The 22080-nt window shown below is 47.9% G+C and overlaps 1 protein-coding gene across 1 annotated transcript in view; it reads right to left on the reverse strand.

Moving 5' to 3' along the window:
* The window catches only part of LOC136544621 (uncharacterized), a 32566-nt gene that overhangs the window by 9527 nt on the left and 959 nt on the right, over positions 1 to 22080 (reverse strand). Inside the window, 8 exon segments of the mRNA XM_066536715.1 lie at positions 7500 to 7520; positions 7522 to 7563; positions 11007 to 11075; positions 11277 to 11378; positions 11739 to 11807; positions 16499 to 16593; positions 17096 to 17140; positions 21496 to 21583. Coding sequence (XP_066392812.1) covers positions 7500 to 7520; positions 7522 to 7563; positions 11007 to 11075; positions 11277 to 11378; positions 11739 to 11807; positions 16499 to 16593; positions 17096 to 17140; positions 21496 to 21583 — 531 coding nt within the window.

The raw sequence follows: 22080 nt of genomic DNA on the forward strand, positions 1-22080 counted from the left end.
CGAGGCAATTTGACTCCTTCATCACTTGATCCACGACAAGCTGCGAGTCGCCTCGGACGTCGAGACGCCGTGCCCCAAGTTTGATGGTGACTTACAAGCCATTGATGAGGGCCTCATACTCGGCCACGTTGTTGGAGGTGGTAAAGTGGAGCCACACCATGTAGCGCATGTGTACTCTGAGGGGCGAGATGAAGAGTAGACCCATGCCTGCCCCGGTCTTCATCAGGGATCCATCGAAGTACAGGGTCCAGCACTCCGTCTGAATTTGAGCAGGTGGCAGTTGGGTGTCTGTCCACTCAGCCACAAAATCGGCCAAGACCTGAGACTTGATCACTTTTCGAGGCGTAAAAGTCAAGGTTTCCCCATAAGCTTGATGGCCCACTTGGCTATCCTGCCCGAGGCCTCCCGGTTATGAACTATCTCTCCCAGGGGGAAAGATGATACCACAGTCACTAGGTGAGAGTCGAAGTAGTGACGCAATTTATGCTAGGCCAGGACCACAGCGTAGACCAGCTTCTGGATGTGGGGGTAGCGTGCTTTGGTCTTGGAGAGCACCTCACTGATGAAATAAACAGGACGTTGGGTGGGTAGAGCATGCCCCTCTTCCTGCCTCTCTACCGCTATGGCAGTGCTGACCACTTGGGTCGTTGCGGTGACGTAGAGTAAGAGGGCCTCGTCCCTGGCCGGGGGTACCAGGACGGGAGGATTTGTGAGCAGTGTTTTGAGTCTGTCGAGGGCTTCTTCGGCCTCGAGGGTCCAAGAAAAATGCTCAGATTTTCTCAAGAGTCGATACAGAGGCAAACCTTTTTCACCGAGGCGTGAGATGAAGCGGCTCAGGGCCGCGAGGCATCCCATGACCCTCTGTACTCCCTTGAGGTCTCTAATTGGTCCCATGCTGGTTATGGCCGAGACCTTCTCTGGGTTGGCTTTAATGCCGCGTTTCGAGACTATGAACCCCAAGAGCATGCCTCGGGGGATCCCGAACACACACTTCTTAGGATTGAGCTTGATGCCCTTCTCTCTAAGGCATTTGAAGGTTATCCTCAAGTCGTCGACGAGATCCTCGGCCTTTCTGGTCTTGACCATAATGTTGTCTACGTAGGCCTCAACGGTCCACCCAATGTTGTCGCCAAAGACCTGGGTCATGCACCGCTGGTACGTGGCACCTGTGTTTCTGAGGCCGAAAGGCATAGTCACGTAGCAGTACATGCCGAATGGTGTGATGAAAGAAGTCATGAGCTGGTCTGACTCTTTCATCTTGATTTGATGGTAACCAGAATACGCATCAAGGAAAGACAGGGTCTCACACCCTGCAGTGGAATCAATGATTTGATCGATTCGGGGTAATGGAAAGGGGACTTTTGGACAGGCTTTGTTCAAACTGGTGTAGTCTACGCACATCCTACATTTCCCATTTTTCTTCTTGACTAACACGGGGTTAGCCAACCACTCTAGGTGGGACACTTCTTTGATGAATCCGGCCGCCAAGAGTTTCTGTATCTCCTCACCGATGGCCCTACGCTTTTCCTCGTCAAAGCGGCGCAGGCGTTGCCTCGCCGGTCTAGATCCGGCCTGGATGTCTAGGGCGTGCTCGGCGACCTCCCTCGGTATGCCCGGCATGTCCGAGGGACTCCATGCGAATATGTCGGCATTCGCACAGAGAAAGTCAACGAGCACGGCTTCCTATTTGATGTCGAGGGTGGCGCTGATCCTCAGCGCTCGGTCGTCGGGGCAGGCGGGGTCGATCGGGACGAGTTTGATGGCCTCCGCAAGCTCGAACGCCCCCGCACGATGCTTGGAGTCAGGTGCCTCGCCACTAAGTTGGTCAAGGTGGGCGATGAGGGTCTCGGCCTCTATAAGAGCCTCGGCATACTCGATGCACTCAACGTCGTAGTCGTATACATGTTCGTACGTGGACTCAATCATGATGATACCGCTGGGGCCTGGCATCTTGAGCTTGAGGTAGGTATAGTTGGGGACTACCATGAACTTGGCGTAGCATAGCCGCCCCAGGATGGCATGGTAGGCTCCCCTGAACCCGACTACCTCAAAGGTAAGGACTTCCTTGTGGTAGTTGGAGGGGGTGCCGAAGTAGACGGGAAGGTCGATGCGCCCGAGGGGTCACGTGTGCTTCCCTGGCACGATGCCATGGAAGGGTGCGACGTCACCTCGGAGCCTCGACCAGTCGATCTCCAAGAGCTCCAGGGTATTGACGTAGAGGATATTGAGGCCGCTGCCTCCGTCCATCAACACCTTGGAGAGTCAGGTGTTATCGATGATCGGGTCGATGACCAGTGGGTACTGCCCAGGATTCGGGACATGGTCAGGGTGGTCGTCTCGATCAAAGGTGATCGCCTCCTAAGACCAATCGAGGTATCGGGGGGTGGCCACCTTGATCGAGAAGACTTCTCGGCGTTCCCTCTTGCGCTACCGCGCCGTAAGGCACGCCAAGGGACCGCCGAAGAACATGAAGGCATTGCGTACCTCAGGGAAACCGTCATCCTTGTCATCATCTCGGTCGCCGGCACCCTTCTGCTTAGCGTCGTCGTCGGGGAGCCCGAGCCTGGCGTAGTAACGCCGCAGCATGGAGCAATCCTCGAGGGCATGCTTGACTGGGCCTTGGTGGTAAGGGCAGGGTTTCTTAAGCATGTTGTCGAAAGGCCTAGGGCCTTTGGGGCCTCGGGGATTCTTGCGTTCTGTGGCCGCAACCAGATTGGCCCCCAGGACCTCCTGCTTCCCTAGGTGCCCCTTCTTCTTTCTCTTGGGGAGGCGGGAGTCCGAGGCCTCAGGGGCCTCATCCCTCTGCTTACCCTTGGTGTCGCCGTCGGGGAAGATGGCTCCAACAGCCTCCTCACCTGAGGCAAAGTTGGTGGCGATGTCGAGGAGCATGGCAGCTGAGCGTGGCACGTTCTGACCTAACTCTCGAACCAAGTCTCGGCAGGTGGTGTCGGAGAGGAAAGCCTGGACGGTCTCTGAGTCGCCGACGCTGGGCAACTCGGTGCACTGTTTGGAGAAGCACCGGATGAAGTCTTGGAGAGACTCATCTAGTTTCTGGTGACAGTTTTTAAGATCCCAGGAGTTCCCAGGGCGCACGTACGTGCCTTGGAAGTTCCCAATGAAGATCCTAACCAAGTCGTGCCAGTCGTGGATTTGTGAGGGAGGAAGGTGCTCAAGCCAGGCTCGTGTCGAGTCTGACAAGAGTAAGGGGAGGTTGCAGATGATGAGTAGGTCATCATCCGCGCCACCTAGCTAGCAGGCCAGGCGGTAATCGGTAAGCCAGAGTTTAGGGTTGGTCTCGCCGTTATACTTCGCGAGATTGACTGGTTGCCAAAACCGGGCTAGGAAAAGAGCAGCGTGGATGGCCCTACTGAAGACCCGAGGGCCTGGCGGTTCAGGAGAAGGACTACGGTCTTCCTCGCTGTCATAGCGGCCGCCTCGGTGTGGGTGGTAACCCCGAGCGAGCCCTTCGTTGTCATGGCGTCGTCGCCTGCTGACCACCTCATGGTCTCCCTGCACCTCACGTCGATTGCCGAGGCGGTCAAGAAGCACAGGGCCCTGTGGGCTATCGGTGCTCGAGCAGGCTCGGGACGAACCGAGGCTTCCCTATCCTGCCGAGGCGGGGCTGTGGGCAAGTTCGAGGTGCCCCCGTGCCGTCGGGAGGCGGAACTTTCGGCCTGCTATACTGCGGCGGTCTCTAGGAGATCTCAGAGCTCGCCGTGGACCCGCCGCCCCTCAGTGGTAGAAGGCTCAGGCATTGCACGGACCAGCATTGCCACAGCCACGATGTTCTGGCTAGCGCGATTGAAGACTGGGGGTTGCTCACTCCCTTCGACGTCATGGATGCAGTGATGCACATCGCGGGCCCTCCGTCGGGCTCCTTCGCCTTCGCCGTGACCTCGCTGCTCCTGATCGAGAGAGTCTCGAAGCTACTGTAGAAGAAGTCGGTCTTGTTCGACCTTAGCCTAGAGCTCACGGAGCTGTTCTAGGTCTGGACGTTGAGGTCACGCAAGAGCGAGGTTCTCATTCCGTGCTGCCGATAGGACAATGCACGGAGGTGTGGCGGTGCCTGTACTCGGGCGAAGTGGGGAATGGCTACCCGCCCCCTCGTCTTCCTCGCCCGCCCTTGGCATCCCGAGCCCGACGTGGAAACACTCGCGAGTGGGGTCATAGGTGCCCTCGTCGTCAGAGTCGGAGTAGCCTAAGCAGTAGTCGCTTGTGGCCAAGAACTGGCGCATAGCCCTAGGGTCGTGGAGTCCAGAGAAATCCGCTCCGGGCCATGCCTTGTCCTCCTCCGAGGAGTCGGCGTGGGTGCCCAGGTCGAGAGCGAAGCGCTGGCGGCGTCCCAAGGCATCCTCATGAGCAGCAGTGTAAGCGTAAGCATAGGAGGTGGCAGCATTTCTCAACCCAAAGGGGTACAGGGATGGTGCCACCGCCGGGCTCTGCTCCGCTGGAGTCGGGCTCTCAGGGGGTGGTGGAGCAGAGACTGATGACTGGGCGTTGCCGCGTTCCACCGGCATTTTTCCCTTGTCCAAGCTCAGGCTAGACAGGTCCTCGACCAGGGACCCTGCGCCAACAGCTGGTCGTAGGATATCGGCGGGGAGCGGCGTGTTGCCCTGGATTCGCGTAGCGTCGGGGTGATCTTGCTCGTGTCATGCCCGGTGAGCGCGGCGAGAGCGGCCGCCCAGGCGCTGCCTGCGCCTGGGCTGCCGGTGCGTGACTTCGTCATCGGTTGGTGGGGCTCGAGGAGTGAGAAGTACCATGTCGTACTCATGCCCTAGAGACTTGAACTCTAGGCTTCCAAACCAAACCATCATGCTGAGACGCAACGGTCGTACGGGGTCTGCCATCTGGAACTTACTGGGATGACGAAACTGACACGCAGAGGCCCCTACCTAGCGCACCAACTGTCGGTGTTTCGGACCAGGGGGTCCTCAATCGACTAATGAATTTGAACTGCGTGCCCCTAATCCCGAATGGTGATGCAAAGAGACACAAGGTTTATACTGGTTCAGGCAATCGGTGCCCTACGTCCAGTCTGAGAGATCGATCTTGTATTCCTTGCACCGAAGTGCTTGTAGTAGGGGGTTACAAGCTAGGTGAGAGAGGGAGCTGATCCTAGGTCTCGGCGAGAGGTCATGTGGGCTGCTTGAGACGTTGCTCTCAAGCGGCGGGGATGTGTATGTGTGTGTTACAAGGTGTTCTTCCCCGTCCGTCCCCCTCTAAGTGGCCCAAGTCCTCTCCTTTTATAGTTGAAGGGAGGACAAGGATAGTACATGTGCTGACTATACGGCGTCGTGCCAACAGGGGCGGTGTGTCCGAGCCCTGTGGCCTGTTCCTGTGGCGGCGTGGTCGTCGGAGCGGTCCGTCCTTGGAGCACTGGGGCGATGTGCTGGTCACGTCCGACCCTGTGCATCATGGGAGCCCCTGGGCTGCCTCGGAGTAAGCGCGGTGGCCAGGGCGCGGATCGCTGTGGATTGGCGGCGCGTGAGGCCGAGGCTCGGTCGGTGCCGAGGCTGCACCGCAGTGGGGGGTCTTGGTAGACACGAATCCCGAGGTAGCCGAGACCCTGGTGCATGGTGCTGAGGCCCGGAGAGAGCGGTTGATCCGGGGTGCTAGCTTGGAGACGGTGATGAACCGGACCAGGCCGTCCATGTCGTGTTGTTTTCGAGGCGGGGATCGTGGGGCACAGTGCAGTGTGGACGCTGATCGTGGGCACAGCATCAGGATACAGTGACCGGTAATCCCCGTCGTGCCCTGTCTCAGCCGGTATGGGGCTGATGCGACCTCATGTCCCGTCGGCCATTCTGTGGTGACGAGCCATCGTTCGGCTGAGATTGCGAAAGTGGTTGAAGTATTAATGGGACATGACGTGCTGTCGGGAAGACCGGCCGAGGCGGGGGCGACGGACTATGGATAAGCTGGTCTCGCGCGATATGGAGAATGAGGCCTCGCGCGAGACGGAGAGCGAGGCCTCGCGCGAGACGGAGATCGGACTCCTTGCCGAGGCCTTCCGTGAAAGGCCTCGCGCGAGGCGGAGATTGCACTCCCTGCCGAGGCCTTCCGTGAAGAGCCTCGCGCGAGGCGGAGATTGCACTCCCTGCCGAGGCCTTCCGTGAAGAGCCTCGCGCGAGGCGGAGATTGTGTTCCCTGCCGAGGCCTTCCGTGAAGAGGCTCGCGCGAGACGGAGATTGTGTTCCTTGCCGAGGCCTTCCGTGAAGAGCCTCGCGCGAGGCGGAGATTGCGTTAGGACGCCAAGACCTCCTGCGCGAGGCTCGAGGCGAGGCGGAGCGCCTGGTGGGCTCGGACGTGGCGGGTGAGGGGCCCACGGCTTACCTTCTAGCTTTGTTTTTTGATGGGACTTAAGTGACCCCTTTGATATTCGCTCGGGGTACCCCGTTCTGCGGTACCCGACACTAGTATTCCTTTGAAACAAGCACTTTGTTTATCTAGACTAATACTGAAAGCACCCTTGCCTTCTCCCCTACATCGACCAAGATTTTTAGTTATTATTACACACAGGATTACATATCATTCGATTAACTTCACCTAATAGCTCTGGTAGATTTTGTGTCCTGCCTCCCTTCTATAGTGAAGAGCCCTATAACAGGGCCACTGTGGCCCCAAAGCACCCTAAAAATCACCTGGTTAAACCGTGCCTTGTGTACACAGTTACAAGTAGTCTCCATATGGAGCAGTTCTTAATGGAAATTGAATAGTGACTGAGGCATAGGATGTGGACACGCGGATGCTCTCCAATTCATTACACGTTCTGACAAATTTTTTTCCTACAGAGTTCAACTAAAGCCACTTGATATTTGACTTAACAGATAAGTGATAACAAACAGTCAGATAGAACTGGTGAGGCTAAACCAGCTATTTGACTAAACCAAAACTGATTGTCTAATGTCTACTGCACTACTGAATTATAGTTGTGCGGTGAATCATGCTTATGATGGCGTGTTGAATAGGTTATCTTAACAGTTGCAGACAAGAAAATCATCTCTAAAACTAAAAGTATCAACCAGTTCTTAGCGGGTAGTTGGCTAAAAATGGTAGTTTTTCTCCAGCTCCTATCTAAGCTACAGCTTCCTGCAACTAGCTATATGTTACTGCCGGCAAGGCAACTACCTAGTTGAGGAGATCAGGCCAGCAGCCAGAAAAAGCAAGGTTCTGGTTATATCCATCACCACTAAAATAGAACCAGCATAACAGCAATTACGTCTCTTCAACACTTGCCTGATTGTTACTTGACAAGTTGACATTAATTTAATATTGGTATGCATAAAGTGTAATCAACCAGTAAAACAATGTAAACTAGGTCAGTGTGGAAGACATCCTGACTCCTGAGGACAAATTGAACAAGGAACTATTAAACTTTGATAGACTTGTAAGCAGTTCTGAGGGTTAGTTCATACACTTGGTGTTTTCTAGAGACTAGCTAATCTTAGTCTAACTTGTTTGACACTACAATTCCAAATGTTCAGGCGTATTTAATTTACCTCCTTCGACTTGTCTCCAGAGTCCAGACACAACTGCACCCCTTGAATTATAGGCTTCAAATTTCTACAGAAAAAAATAAAAAAGATTGTTCACAATATGTGCATGAAGCACTACATAAAACAATAGATTACTGCAGATTTTAAGAGCTGAGATATTCATTGGCGCTGATAGCACATCACCAGGGAGTAAATAGAAAAACATACTCATTTTTGCCGTTGTGTTTTGATTTTTTGAACGTAGAAGTTATACATATTCTAATTTTGATGCTTATTAGTTATTAGGGATGTGAACTTCAAGGACTTACTTTAATGATACCCAGATGTAAGTTACAAAAAAAAAGGCCAGAATTTACTTAAAAAGTGCTGCATACAAGCACGACACGAAAGCAACACTTCAGCACCAATGAGGTGTCCAGAGTAGATCTTATTATCAAGAACAAAAAAGCTCAGCATCAGAACAGTAAAGGATTGTACTACTACTACAACAACAATAACAACAACAACATAGCCTTTCAGTCCCAAGCAAGTTGGAGTAGGCTAGAGTTGAAACCCACCGAGAGCCCCAAGTCACGGTTCAGGCACTTCAATAGCTGTTTTCCAAGTACTCATATTCAAACATAGATCTCTAGGTATATCCCAAGCTTTCAAATCTCTTTTTATTGCCTCCCCCATGTCAATTTCGGTTTTCCTCTACCTCTCCTCATATTATTAGCTTGGCTTAGGACTCCACAATGCACTGGTGCCTACAGAGGTCTCCTTTGGACATAGCAAAATCACCTCAACCGATGTTGGACAAGCTTTTCTTCAATTGGTGCTACCTCTAGGCGATCACGTATATCATCATTCTGAACTCGGTCCATTCTTCTGTGACCGCAAATCCATCGCAACATACGCATTTCTGCAACATTCAGTTGTTGAACATGTCGAATCTTTGTAGGCCAACATTCTGCTCCATACAACATAGCCGGTCTAATCGCCGTTCTATAGAACTTGTCTTTTAGCTTATGTGGTACCCTCTTGTCACAGAGAATGCCAGAAGCTTGTCGTCACTTGATCCACCCTGCTTTGATTCTATGGCTAACGTTCGCATCAATATCTCCATCCCTCTGTAGCATCGATCCCAGATACCGAAAGGTATCCTTCTTAGGCACTACTTGACCTTCCAAACTCACACCTCCCTCCTCCTGTATAACTCCGCCAAAGTCGCATCTCATGTATTCGGTTTTAGTTCTGCTCAATCTAAAACCTTTAGACTCAAGGGTCTGCCGCCATAACTCTACTTTCCTATTTACTACCGCCTGGCTTTCGTCCACTAACACTACATCATTAACGAACAATATACACCAAGGGATATCTCCTTGTATGTTCCTGATAACCTCATCCATTACCAAGGCAAAGAGATGCGGGCTTAAGGCTGACCCTTGATGAAGTCCAATTTTAATCGAGACGTAATCTGTGTTACCATCGTTTGTTCGAACACTAGTCATAGCATTGTTGTACATGTCCTTGATGAGGGTCACGTACTTTGATGGGACTTTATGTTTGTCCAAAGACCACCACATAACATTTTTTGGTATCTTGTCATAAGCCTTCTCCAAGTCAATGAAAACCAAGTGGAGGTCCTTCTTCTGCTCTCTAAACCGCTCCATAACCTGTCTTATTAAGAAGATTGCTTCTGTGGTTGACCTTCCGGACATGAAACCAAATTGGTTTGTTGATATCTACGTCGTTCCTCGCAGGCGCTGCTCGATGACTCTCTCCAATAGCTTCATAGTATGGCTCATCAACTTAATTCCCCGATAATTAGTACAACTTTGGATATCTCCCTTGTTCTTGTAGATTAACTTTGGATATTTCTCTTGTTCTTGTAGAATGGTACCAATATGCTTCTTCTCCACTCCTCAGGCATCTTGTTCGATCGAAAGATATTGTTGAACATCTTGGTTAGCCATACTATAGCTATATCCCCGAGACATCTCCACACCTTGATTGTGATACCATCAGGGCCCATCGTTTTGCCCCCTTTCATCCTTTTCAAGGCTTCTCTGACCTCTTATTCTTGAATCATCCGCACAAAGCGCCTGTTAGTGTCATCAAACGAGTCATCCAGCTGAAAGGTGGTGTTCTCGTTCCCACCATTGAACAATTTATCAAAATACTCCTGACATCTATGTGTGATCTCATCCTCCTTCACCAAGAGCTGCTCCCTCTCATCCTTTATGCACTTGACTTGGTTGAAGTCCCTTGTCTTCCTATCGCAAGCCCTAGCCATCCTATAAATGCCCTTCTCCTCTTCCTTTGTACTCAAACGTCGGTAAAGGTCCTCATAGGCCCGCCCCTTTGCCTCACTCACCGCTCGTTTTGCAGTCTTTTTTGCCACCTTGTACTTCTCTATGTTGTTTGCACACCTGTCATGATACAAGCGCTTATAGCACTCCTTCTTTTCCTTAATAGCCTTTTGCACATCTTCATTCCACCACCAAGTGTCTTTCGAGTCGCATCCGCTCCCTTTGGTCACTCCAAGCACCTCTGAAGCAATTTTCCGAACGCATGTTGCCATCTTCTCCCACATGCTGTTTGCATCGCCTTCATCATTTCAAGGGCCCTCTTCAATGACCTTTTCCTTAAAGACCTTTGATGCCTCTCCTTCTATTTTCCACCACTTCGTTCTAGCAACCCAAGCTTGTTTGTTCCCATGAGCTTACACCAGAAAGCGAAAGTTAGCCACCACCAGCTTGTGTTGAGCGACCACACATTCTCCAGGTATCACCTTACAGTCCACGCATGTTCGTTTATCCCTCATTCTTGTAAGGACAAAGCCGATTTGACTAGAGAACTGACCGCTACTAAAGGTCACTAAATGGGACTCTCTCTTACGGAAGAAAGTGTTAGCTATCATCAGATCAAAAGCTATGGCAAAGTCTAAGACTTCCTCTCCCTCCTGGTTCCTACTACCATATCCGAAACTCCCATGAACCGCCTCGAAACCTGCACTTGATGTACCCACATGGCCATTAAAATCACCTCCTATAAAGAGCTTCTCGCTAATAGGGACAGCTCTAACCAAGCGATCTAAGTCTTCCTAGAAAAGCCGCTTAGCACTCTCATCATGGCCTACTTTGGGGGCATTCGCACTAATTACGTTTAAGACCATATCACTAATGACAAGTTTAACTAAGATGATCATATCCCCTTGCCTTCTCACCTCCACAACACCATCCTTGAACAGTAAAGGATTGTACAAGGAAAATAAAACATGAATATTGCAAAGATACACAGCTCCCATGATTGTTCTGTGTAAACAGGAGATATTATCCATTTTAAAGATAAAGAGCAGGACTTAAAAGTGGAGAGCAATTAATGAAGATACAAGCTATGAAATTTAGATAAAGAGACAGAACACGACCAGTGAATCATGTTCTGCATCAAGCTAATAATTCAAACACAAACAAACGTAGGTATATATGAACTAGATTAAATTGCATGAGAAGTCTGAGAGAATGAAACCTGTTTTGTAACAAACTTAAGTGTAAGCTGTATAAAAACTTTATCAAGGTCATTCTTATCGAGGCCAATCTGCAAAGCAAAAAACATTCCAACTATATCCAATCAGGAAAACATAGTACAACAAATATAAATTTATTAGAGAGATTATATTGGAGTTAAAAAATTTAGCATGTACACCTTGATCTTAAATAGGTGTACATACCACAATATGCTAATTCATCTATGGAACATTGGAACGTACAGATATACAGTCTAACAGAAGTAGCTTACCATGCGAGCCCTCAAAGTTCTGATACTAACAGCAGGCTCCACCAGTTCCCAATGTACAGAATTCCACATGGACTGTCTTCTCTTTAGTTCATTTTTTATAGTCTTCAGCCGAAAAGAGAAGAGGAAATAATAAACAGCAAAATCCTTGTAAATCATCTAGCATGAATTTGTTCAAAAATAAGGACCTTTTTTAATGCTGTAGTTTTCAGAAACCGTGGTATTAGAAAACTGTAATTTTAGAATATTGAGATGTACAAAACCAAGGTTTAGAAAAAAGGGGTCTAGAGTTGAGTTTCTAAAACTCCAAAAGACTACAGTTTTAGCATATCATAGCTTTCAAACTTACCAGGTTTGTTACATTCGAACACCTCATGGTTTTCCAAAACAAAGCTATTACACAAAACCATGGTATTTTCTAAAACTACAAAAAAAAAAAAACTTAACATCTAAACAGGGCCTTACAGAATGCATCCTCTCGGTCAGAATTTTCCGGAGCGATGATGTGTCTCCATGTGCCATCAGAGTGTTAACCTGAATCAAGTAGATTAAACAATGTGAGCAGACACAGAGGCATTTCACAGGTTAAAAAGATTGTATTATGCAATTGTACTCTGTTTCTACTTTCTAAGTAGATGTTACCCTGGGTTCTTGCACAAGCACAAGGGAAATGGCAATGATGCGATGATAGTTACTTGATGAACATATTCTGTACTTTCCCATGCTAAGAGGGACAAATTTCTCTTAGGAAGATATATTTTAGTTAATGATTGATTGTGACTAACTCCGCCTATGTTGTCTCAACATAGCAGGTCCCAAGCCCTGGTAAAGGAGGAGGGTTGTGATAGGCGTAGCGAGCCAACGTTAAATCTAGCCATTCTAATAGAGATGAAACCAGAAAGAAAACCGTTGGGGCGTAACCCTCTTAGCGACGCGCCATATCGGAACCCGGGTATGGTGTTAAATGGGCAAGGGTCGGGTCGGCACCCTCTTGGTGACGCGCCGTGTCGCGATCTGGGCATGGTGTCAAGTGAGCAAGGATCGGATCGTCACTTCCTTAGTGGCGCGTTACATCGGCGCCCGGGTGTAGTAAAAAATGAGCAAGGGTCTTCATATCTGAGTCGACGGGTGCGAAGGGTAAGGAAGCTAGTCGAACCAACTAGGATCCGTTTAGGTAGTTTGAATGTAGGGTCGCTTACAGGTAAGTTAAGAGAATTAGTTGATACCGCGACTAGGAGGCGTGTAAATATATTATGCGTTCAAGAGACTAAATGGAAGGGTCAGAAGGTGAAGGAGATGGACAATACAGGTTTCAAGCTTTGGTACACAGGGACAGTCGCGAATAGAAATGGAGTAGGAGTTTTGATTGATAAAAGCCTCAAGAATAGTGTGGTGGGAGTGAGAAGGCAAGGAGATAGGATTATCTTAGTCAAGCTTGTCGTTGGTGATATGGTCTTGAACGTAATTAGTGCGTATGCCCCCCCAAGTAGACTTCGACGAGAGTGCTAAGAGACAGTTCTGAGAAGACTTAGATGGCTTGATTAGAGTTGTACCTAGTAGTGAGAAGCTTTTTTATAGGAGGAGATCTAATGGGCATGTAGATACTACAAGCGCAGGTTTCGAGGCAGTTCATGGAGGTTTTGGGTATGATAGTAGGAATCAGGAGGGGAGGAAGTTCTGGACTTCGCGGTAGCTTTTGACCTGATGATAGCCAGCACTTTCTTTAGAAAGAGAGAATCTCATCTAGTGACCTTCAGTAGCAGACAACACTCAAGCCAGATTGACTTTGTCCTCGCAAGAAGAAAGGACAAACGAGCATGCTTGGGTTGCAAGGTGATACCAGGGGAGTGTGTTGTTTCTCAATATAAGCTTTTGGTGGCAGACTTTCGTTTTCAGGTGCGTGCCCGTAGGGATAAACAAGCTAAGATTGAAAGAACAAAGTGGTGGAAACTGAAAGGGGAGACGTCAGAGGTATTCAGGAAAAGGGTTATCAAAGAGGACTCTTGGAAGGAAGAAGAGGACATAAACAACATGTGAGAGAAGATGGCAACCAACATTCGGAATGTGGCCTCAGAGGTGTGTGGAGTAACCAAAGGAAGTGGAGGCAAGGCTAAAGATACTTGGTGGTGGAACGAGAAAGTCCAAAGGGCTATTAAGGAGAAGAAAGAATGCTATAGACGCTTGTACCTTGACAAGAGTATGGACAACATAGAGAAGTACAAGATGGCAAAGAAGACTGCAAAGCGAGCTGTAAGTGTGGCAAGGGGTAGAGCGTACGAGGATCTTTACCAACATTTAAGTACGAAGGAAGGAGAGAAGGACATTTATAGGATGGCTAGGGTTCGTGAGAGAAAGACAAATAACTTCAACCAAGTTAAGTGCATTAAGAATGAAAGGGAGCATCTCTTGATGAAGGAGGATAAGATCTAACATCGATGGCAATAGTATTTTGATAAATTGTTTAATGGTGAGAATACGGACACAACCTTTCAGTTGAATGACTCTTTTGATGACACCAATAGGCGCTTTGTGCAGAGAATCCAAAAATCTGAGGTCAGAGAGACGTTGAAAAAGGATGAAAGGAGGTAAGACGATGGGACCGGATGGTATCCCAATCGAGGTGTGGAGATGCCTCAGGGACATAGCTATAGTATGGCTAACCAAGCTGTTCAACCATATTTTTCGATCGAACAAAATGCCTGACGAGTGGAGGATAAGTATATTGGTACCGATCTACAAGAATAAAGGGGATATTCAAAGTTGTACTAATTACCGGGTAATTAAGTTGATGAGCCATACTATGAAGCTATGGGAGAGAGTTATCGAGCATCGCTTGAGAGCAATAACACGGGTCTCTATGAACCAATTTGGTTTTATGCCCGGAAGGTCAACCATGGAAGCCATTTTCTTAATAAGACAAGTTATGGAGCGGTATAGGAAGAAAAAGAAGGACCTACACATGGTTTTTATTGACTTGGAGAAGGCTTATGATAAAATACCAAGGAATGTTATATGGTGGGCTTTGGACAAACATAAAGTCCCAACGAAGTACGTCGGGCTCATTAAGGACATGTACAACAATGTTGTGACTAGTGTTCGAACAAGTGATGGAGACACGGATGACTTCCCGATTAGGATAGGACTACATCAAGGGTCAACTTTGAGCCCTTATCTGTTTACCTTAGTGATGGATGAGGTCACAAGGGACATACAAGGGGACATCCCTTGGTGTATGCTTTTCGTAGACGATGTAGTGCTAGTTGATGAAAGCCGGACATGAGTGAATCAAAAACTGCAGTTATGGTGGGAGACTTTGGAGTCCAAAGGTTTTAGACTCAGTAGAACTAAAACTAGGTATATGAGATGTGACTTCGGCACTACTACTCGGGAGGATAAAGATATTAGTTTAGAAGGCCAAGTAGTGGCTAGAAATGATACCTTTCGATATTTAGGATCAATGCTACAGAGAGACGGGAATATTGATGAAGATGTTAGCCATAGAATCAAAGTAGGGTGGATGAAGTGGCGCTAAGCATCTAGTGTCCTATGTGATAAAAGGGTATCACAGAAGCTAAAAGGCAAGTTTTATAGGACGGCGATTAGACCTGCTATGTTGTATGGTGCAGAATGTTGGCCTACGAAAAGACGACGTGTTCAACAGATAAGTGTCGCGAAAATACGTATGTTGCATTGGATTTGCGGTCATACAAGAAGGGATCGAGTTCGGAACGATGATATACGTGATAGATTAGGGGTAGCACCAATTGAAGAAAAGCTTGTTCAACACCGGTTGAGATGGTTTGGACATGTCCAACGGGGAACTCCAGAGGCACCAGTGCGTAGTGGAATCCTAAGCCAGGATAGTAACGTGAAGAGAGGCAGAAGAAGACCAAAGTTGACTTGGGTAGAGGCAATAAAATAAGACTTGGAAGGATGGAATATACCCAAAGACTTAGCCTTAAATAGGAGTGCTTGGAAACAGTTATTCACGTGCCTGAACCTTGATGGCTTCTACTGGGTTTCAACTCTAGCCTACCCTAACTTGTTTGTGACTTAAAAACTTTGTTGCTGTTGTAACGATCGATTGTGACTGCAGTGAATGTAAAAAAATGCAATGGCGAAATGACATATAATATATATCTAGCAGCAAAATGGAAAGGCTAAAATGGCATATGTTTAGTAAAAGAAGGTAGAGCTGATGATATCAATGACAATAGGAACTTCAATTTGTGTCATAGGGCTGCCACTGGCATATGAACAGTATTCATGGGAGGACACTGTTTCTTTCAAAAGTTGGAAGTGTTAAACCTAATTATTTTGGGGGCCTGGACTCTTTGGAAACATCGCAATCGCTGTGTCTTTGATGGAACAGCTCCAAGTGTGGTTGGGGCTGTTGTAATGGCCAGTGAAGAACGTCGGTTGTGGACCAGTGCAGGGGCTCGAGGGCTCTCCCTCTTGACCGCCCATCTCCCAGGTGATTAGTTCCTGGGATCTCTGCAGGTCAACTTCAACCAGACAAGCTGCGTTTGTGCCTTGGCTGCTGTAGCTTGTGTCGTGTGTGTGTTGTGTTTAGGGTGTTTGTAAGTCTGAGTTCTTATACCCTCTTTTCTTCTTAATACAATGAGACGTAGATCTCCTGCGTTTTTCGAGAAAAAAAAATAAAACTTCATGATTAGACATTGTTAATACAAGTCACACGTGCTATGCGCTCAACAGCTGCAAGATCAACGCTGATCTTGCAACTGTTGCAATTCAAAAGATGAAAACAAAATCACCAGCCAATGACAGATTAAGGGCAACATTGGACAGAAATGTTAAATGGATCATGTTGAAAATTTCTGTAAAGGCCCTGCAAACATCCACACAATGTGATCAGGATAATGGCTACTTCATCACTTGGCTAATAGCTGTTACTACAAATCTGTCTGGGTGGTTTATTAGAACTAGCAAAGAAAAAGTCAAAACCATAAAGCAAGTAGATCAATAATTTGGACAGTCGATTTGCTAAATAGCTAATAAACCTATCTAGTTTCATTTATCTTGTCTTCTCATGAAACTATACACTTGCCGAAACGTGTTAGGTATTATTTCTTATTCTAAGAATTTAAACACTGCATAAACCAGAAACCAGATTGCGGTACATGCAAGCAAGTCTGAAACTCACACCAATGTAGTCTAACTTCTTAAATTATATGAGCAGTTTCCAACAAATAAATAAGATGTACCTCCTTGTATATTTTTAATGCTTGATCATAGAATTGCTTTTTGGTATACCCAGTTTTCTTCCTCAGCCTTGAAACAGCATATGCGTTCTTCATCTGTTAAGGCACCTAAGCTAGTCAGCGCATATTTGGTGCAAGAAAATAGCATAAAGAAAAATAGGTGATCAACAATCAAATATCTGAGATCCGGGAGGGAAGGAGCTCCGGGAGGGAGCGGATTTGTGTCCGAGGCCAAAGCCATTTGGAAGCCAAGACGGGGTCGGGGGACGGCAAGAACAGGGGCGGCCCGCGGCCCGCAAACGCACTGGCGGCGTGCAACCGACAAGCCTATGGGCGGCGCTAGCCACTGGTTGCTGCGGCGGCGCGGCCATGGTGGTGGCGCACCCTCCTCATCCTTCGCAGGGGATGCTGGCGGTCATACAGTGGGCTTGCCAGCGAGCTTGGTGGCGCGGCCTTGGTGGTGGCGCACCATCCTCACCCCTCTGCTAATGCTGGAGCCAGAGAGCTCCTTCGGCGAGATCTCAATCCTCTGCAACATCCTGCAGCACTACACGGTCCACGTCAGTGAGATCTGTCGCCTGCCGGCTCCTGCGTCTCGATGTAGTAGCAGTTGCCGTAGAACCCGGCGCCGCCCCGCGGGAGTGAGGCGTACAGCATGGGCCGCGCGTTCATGGTGAAGCAGAGGTGCACGGGGGAGTCCGGCTCGAACTCGGCCGCGGGGTTTGGGATCGCGTCGTGGCCGGCGGCACCACTGCGACTCCACCGACACCGCGCCTGCGGTGGCGACGCGGGCCAGCTCCCCGACCGCGTTCATGAACTGCGCGGCGACCGGGTCGTCGGCGATGGCGTGGCTAAAGCGGAGGCCCACGAGGGTGTAGCCGGCTTCGGCCTCCGTGAACCACACGCCAACGTTGTTGCAGTCCATGTCCACCGCCTGCTGCGCGCCGGGACTCCGATAGACCAGGCGAGTGGGCGCTCGATGGTCCTGGCTGGGCTGGCGGCGGCGCCGTCAATGCCCTCGGTATTGGTGGCAGTGACCGGCCGGTCGGGGGCCGCCTTGAACACATGCAGCGAGTCAGCGACTCGATGAGCGCCATCTGTGTGGGCTACCGGTCGAGCCAGAAGAGGCGGAGTAGGCCAGCTGGTGTGGGCTTGACTGGGACAACTTGGTGCGCCGCAAGCCGGTTGATGGACTTGGCCGCTGTTGCCATGGATCGATCACGGAATTCATCACTCGCAGCGCGCGTAGGCACAGCCTGGGCAAGGATGAGTGGATGACTGAGGTAGAAGATAACTATGGAAGGAGAAGCTCGACTTGCCGGGCCCGGCTTCGCGGCCTTGGCTGCTATAGGGAGCAAGGGCCATGTTACAGGCTCACAGCCACAACGAAGGTGCTCGTCCATCGGTCCGCGGTTGCTTCTCGTGAAGGCTAGGCTGCGGACGGTGCTAGCTGCTAGCGCGGCCAACACGGTCGACGCTGGCTGCGAGGCCACTGTCGTCGGCTCGCGGGGCCAAAGTGAGCAAATGTGTCCTTGAGTGCGCCCCCCCCCCCCCTCTCTCTCTCTCTCTCTCTTAAACACAAATAGACGAGTCTAAGACGAGTGGTTAAACGCAAAATAGCAGACACAATCAGCGTTACAGTGGCGTACCACGTCAGATAAAATTGCCAACATGGCTAGTGTGGACCTGCGGTGCACCAGTTAACAAGTTTAGTGACCCATAAATGCATTTTTCAAATTCGTAGACCTAAATGACACCCCTTGACAAGTTCAGGGGCCGCTCATGCATTTAACTCTATTACAATTTTAACAGAATCTGAAATACTCCCTCCATTCTAAATTATAAGATGTTTTGGCTTTTCTAGATACATAGCTTTTGCTATGTACTTAGAATACACTAAAAGCAATGTATCTAGAGAAGCCAAATAATCTAATAGTTTGGAACGGAGGGAGGACATTGCAATATGAGGTGCAGATCAAACTTGTGTTCTGAAGTTATTGTTAATGTCCAAAACATCATTTGTTAGTCGCTAGAACTAGCAAAAGATTATAGGTCTCATGCATATAGCAAATCGATGTTTCAAGATATTTATTCACTAGCTAAAACTTTCAAACAAAATTTCATTCTTTTGAGGCATGGTGAACTATACCAGTCTAATAGTAGCTATGTACTGCAGCAATAGCAGATATTCCTCACACAACCAGATGAACAGAAATAGGCATTGAGTGCCATATTCTGAAATCTCTAAGGGCTCCTTTGGATAGGGGCATACCCGCGGGGATCTCGGCCTGATCCGCGGGTGGAGAGAGGCCCGCGGTGCTGCTCCCCTCCGTGATCCACGCGGCCATTTGGATGCTAGAGGGGACAGAATTAGCCCGAGCCTTTTTGGCCCCATCCCCGTCGATCCACGGGGCTTAGAATAAACACCTCTTGACTGGCGATTCTTCTTCCCCGTCGCTCTCTCCGTCTCTCGTGTGGTGTGTGTCTCTTCTCACAAAGGAAGAATGGCGGCTAGGGTTTGGGAGCCGCTCTCTCCAACTCATGCGCCGTCCATCATCGCTCCCTCCATCTCCAAGGCATCTATCGCCCCTCTCCCAACTCGCGCGTCGGCCTCTCTCCAAGTGGTAACCGACGTTCTCAAGCCCTCATCCGCCTCACCCTCCACTGTCGTCGCCGCCACTGCCAACATGGCGAACCAAGGGGAGCCCTCGGCATCTGCTTTCGATCTGTAAGATATCATCGCCTCTCTCTCCCTCCTCTCGGCCCGATATGATTTGGTGGACACCTAGGGTTTGGCTGGCCCCGATCTACGATGCTTGGTTTTTGATATTCCGATGGTGGATTCGCTTGATAATTGTTTTTCGGCGATGGCATGTGCAGGAAGGGGAAGAAGGACTACTTGACGGCCATCCTGGAGGGGAAGAAGTCACCGAAGCGCAATATCGACGAGGCCGACAACTCTGTTGTCGCACTGCTCCTCAAGGTTGTAACTAATCTAAACTTGGTAATGCTTTGCGATGTTGAGCTGATTAGCAATTTTTTGTCACACAACTGATCTGTGGGTGGCTGACCGGAATTAGTTTCATTCGGAGTGCAGATCTGTTTAGAAAAAAATCTTTGCTTTATCACCGTTAAGTGTAGGATATTGGATTTGTTTTGTTTGGGATTTTGAGTATGCTAAGGGAGAAGATAGGCTTTTCAAAACTTGAACTGAGTTACTCGTTCTGGATTATAGCTATGCCTACAAATTATACTTAGATGCTATAAGTAATAGTTCCTTTTTACCTCGCCATTCACAGCACCTTTGTCCATTCTTAAGCGTTTGCTCTCTTAATTAATTGCTACCTGCTGGTTGATACGCACACTAATAATTAATTGAGCATTGCATTTATGGAGCTTATGCATCCAAATGCCTCCTAAAAAGATTCACTTTTGGGATGTGGTTAGCTGCACAAGAGGTCAATGGCTAACTGCACAAGTGTTCTCCAAATTTTGGATCAATTGGTGAGGCACCCGACTTGTGTCTTTACTGAATACAAGCACCTAAGATGTGTTATTAATTTTGAATATTTAATAACCGTAATGCTGTCAGTGCTATTTTCACTTATTTAATGCTCTGCTTGTCAGTGCTCTGTATGGTCCTGCTAGTTTACTTATACTAGTGTTGAGAAACTGAGAAATTTTATTTTGGATGTGAATATGCATTTTATGTTAGCCAGTACTAGTACTACCCGTCTGAATATTCGTTTTCTGCCAACTATGGTCCTCATGATATTGATAGCTGCTTAGAGAGTTTGGCAATGCCAAAGTTGCGTTGTCTCTGATGTAGTTCACCACCATTAATCAACGCAGACTGGCATTTTTGGCTGTTAGATGCTAGCTTCCTGCAATAAATCTGTTCATGATGTGGACATGCCTATGTTTTTAGTTCGCCCATGCTTGCAAAATTAGTATTGCTATCTGTGATCTAGTTCTAGTTTTTGGTTCAGAGAGAAAAATGAAGTACTAATCACGTACTTTATTTTTCAGGTAGAGAAATTAATATTGTTGCTTGTGATCATGTTTCTTTCTTGTTTGCTAAGGTCTCATAGAATCTATTATGAAATATGACCTGCCAGTGCCTAGTGCTGCAATTGACTGTTTGACTTTCTGCGAGCTTTCAGAAAATTGAGTTTAGTGAGCTGTTGTACTCACATTTTTGCTGCTGTCATGACTAACAATAGCTGACCAGCTTGTGTGCATTGTACACTTCTTGTCCATGAATGTGATATTTCTTTTGCAATCCTAACAATCAAGTGAAAAGTGCAGGCTTATTTTCAGTTATCTATGTGCAGATTATACTATTGTATATATTTGTTATGTAGTTTGAAGTGATGCTGGTTTGCTCAGCATTATTTTAATTCTCATGCATACAGGAATCTGTGTAGTATGTGGGTTGTACTAGATGTCCAATGAACCTATGTTGTATTTAAGTTTATGTGCAAAATCACTAGCTGTCAATCTTCTCAACCATCAACTGTCTGAAGATATTTTTCATCATTGTTCCAAACTTCTCTAATGACAATGTTTGTTAATGCAGACTTGAGTGTGCAGGACATCTAAAGAGACAAGATACACCATCTAGATGAAGTACCATACATCAAATCTACTAAGAGATCAGATTGCCATGATGCCGTGCTTGAAGTGGATGTAGCTACATGTCTGTCTTTACTTCCGTAATCTGAAAGCCTATGCAAATGATTGTAATTATGTAGCAGTACTAAATTTGTTTGCGGTACTAAGTTTTAGCTTGAGAAAATGTCATTTCTAACTTCTTTGCTTTTTTCTGATTATTTTAAATATATTTTGGTCATCTGGGATTTATATCCCTGTGTTTTCCAAATGGTAGCCGGCTATTCTGACTCCTGGAGGAAGGGGTGGCAAGTGCAAGGGAGAATACCCCTTAGGGGCTTAAATACACGTGGGTTTTTGGGGCCTGCATCCAATGGAGCCCTAAGAGAAAAACCTTTTCCAGAAGGGAATGTGTCCCCGTGGGCTGTACGGCTCATATACAAAACCAGGACTCATCATGACAACCTTCAGACCAACCTGTATAATGCCCGTACTAACGTTACAGATTTTTCTTGAGAATGTCTCTTAAAACAATAAAATTATTTTTGTATAGTCTAATGTAAAAACAATTGTACTTGAGTCTACGTATAATTTTCTAATATTATGACCATCTAAGTTACATTTTGCGTGGTAGCTACGATGGTGTACCCAGGCGTGTAGTACAGGTGATCTCCAGGTCGTTTTAGCAGCGAAACCAATCACCACCGAGCATCCAGAACCTGGAGACAAGCAGGATCAGGATCCCGGTCGTCCTCCGTCGACGACATTTATCATTTTTGCTGAATGTTTTTTTATGAAACAAATATTTATGACACTGCTAATGCTACGGGCCACATAAGTCCAAAGCTAATTAACTATACTGAACAACTTGCAAGAGGCATGTAATACTAACAAATTAATTAATTAATAATACAAAAGCATCTGTAACAAAGACCAAATCACTGGTTTCTTTTTTGCTTCTTCTTTGTACAGTC

Source organism: Miscanthus floridulus, chromosome 3, assembly GCF_019320115.1.
Source record: "Miscanthus floridulus cultivar M001 chromosome 3, ASM1932011v1, whole genome shotgun sequence".
NCBI classification, from domain to species: Eukaryota; Viridiplantae; Streptophyta; class Magnoliopsida; order Poales; family Poaceae; genus Miscanthus; species Miscanthus floridulus.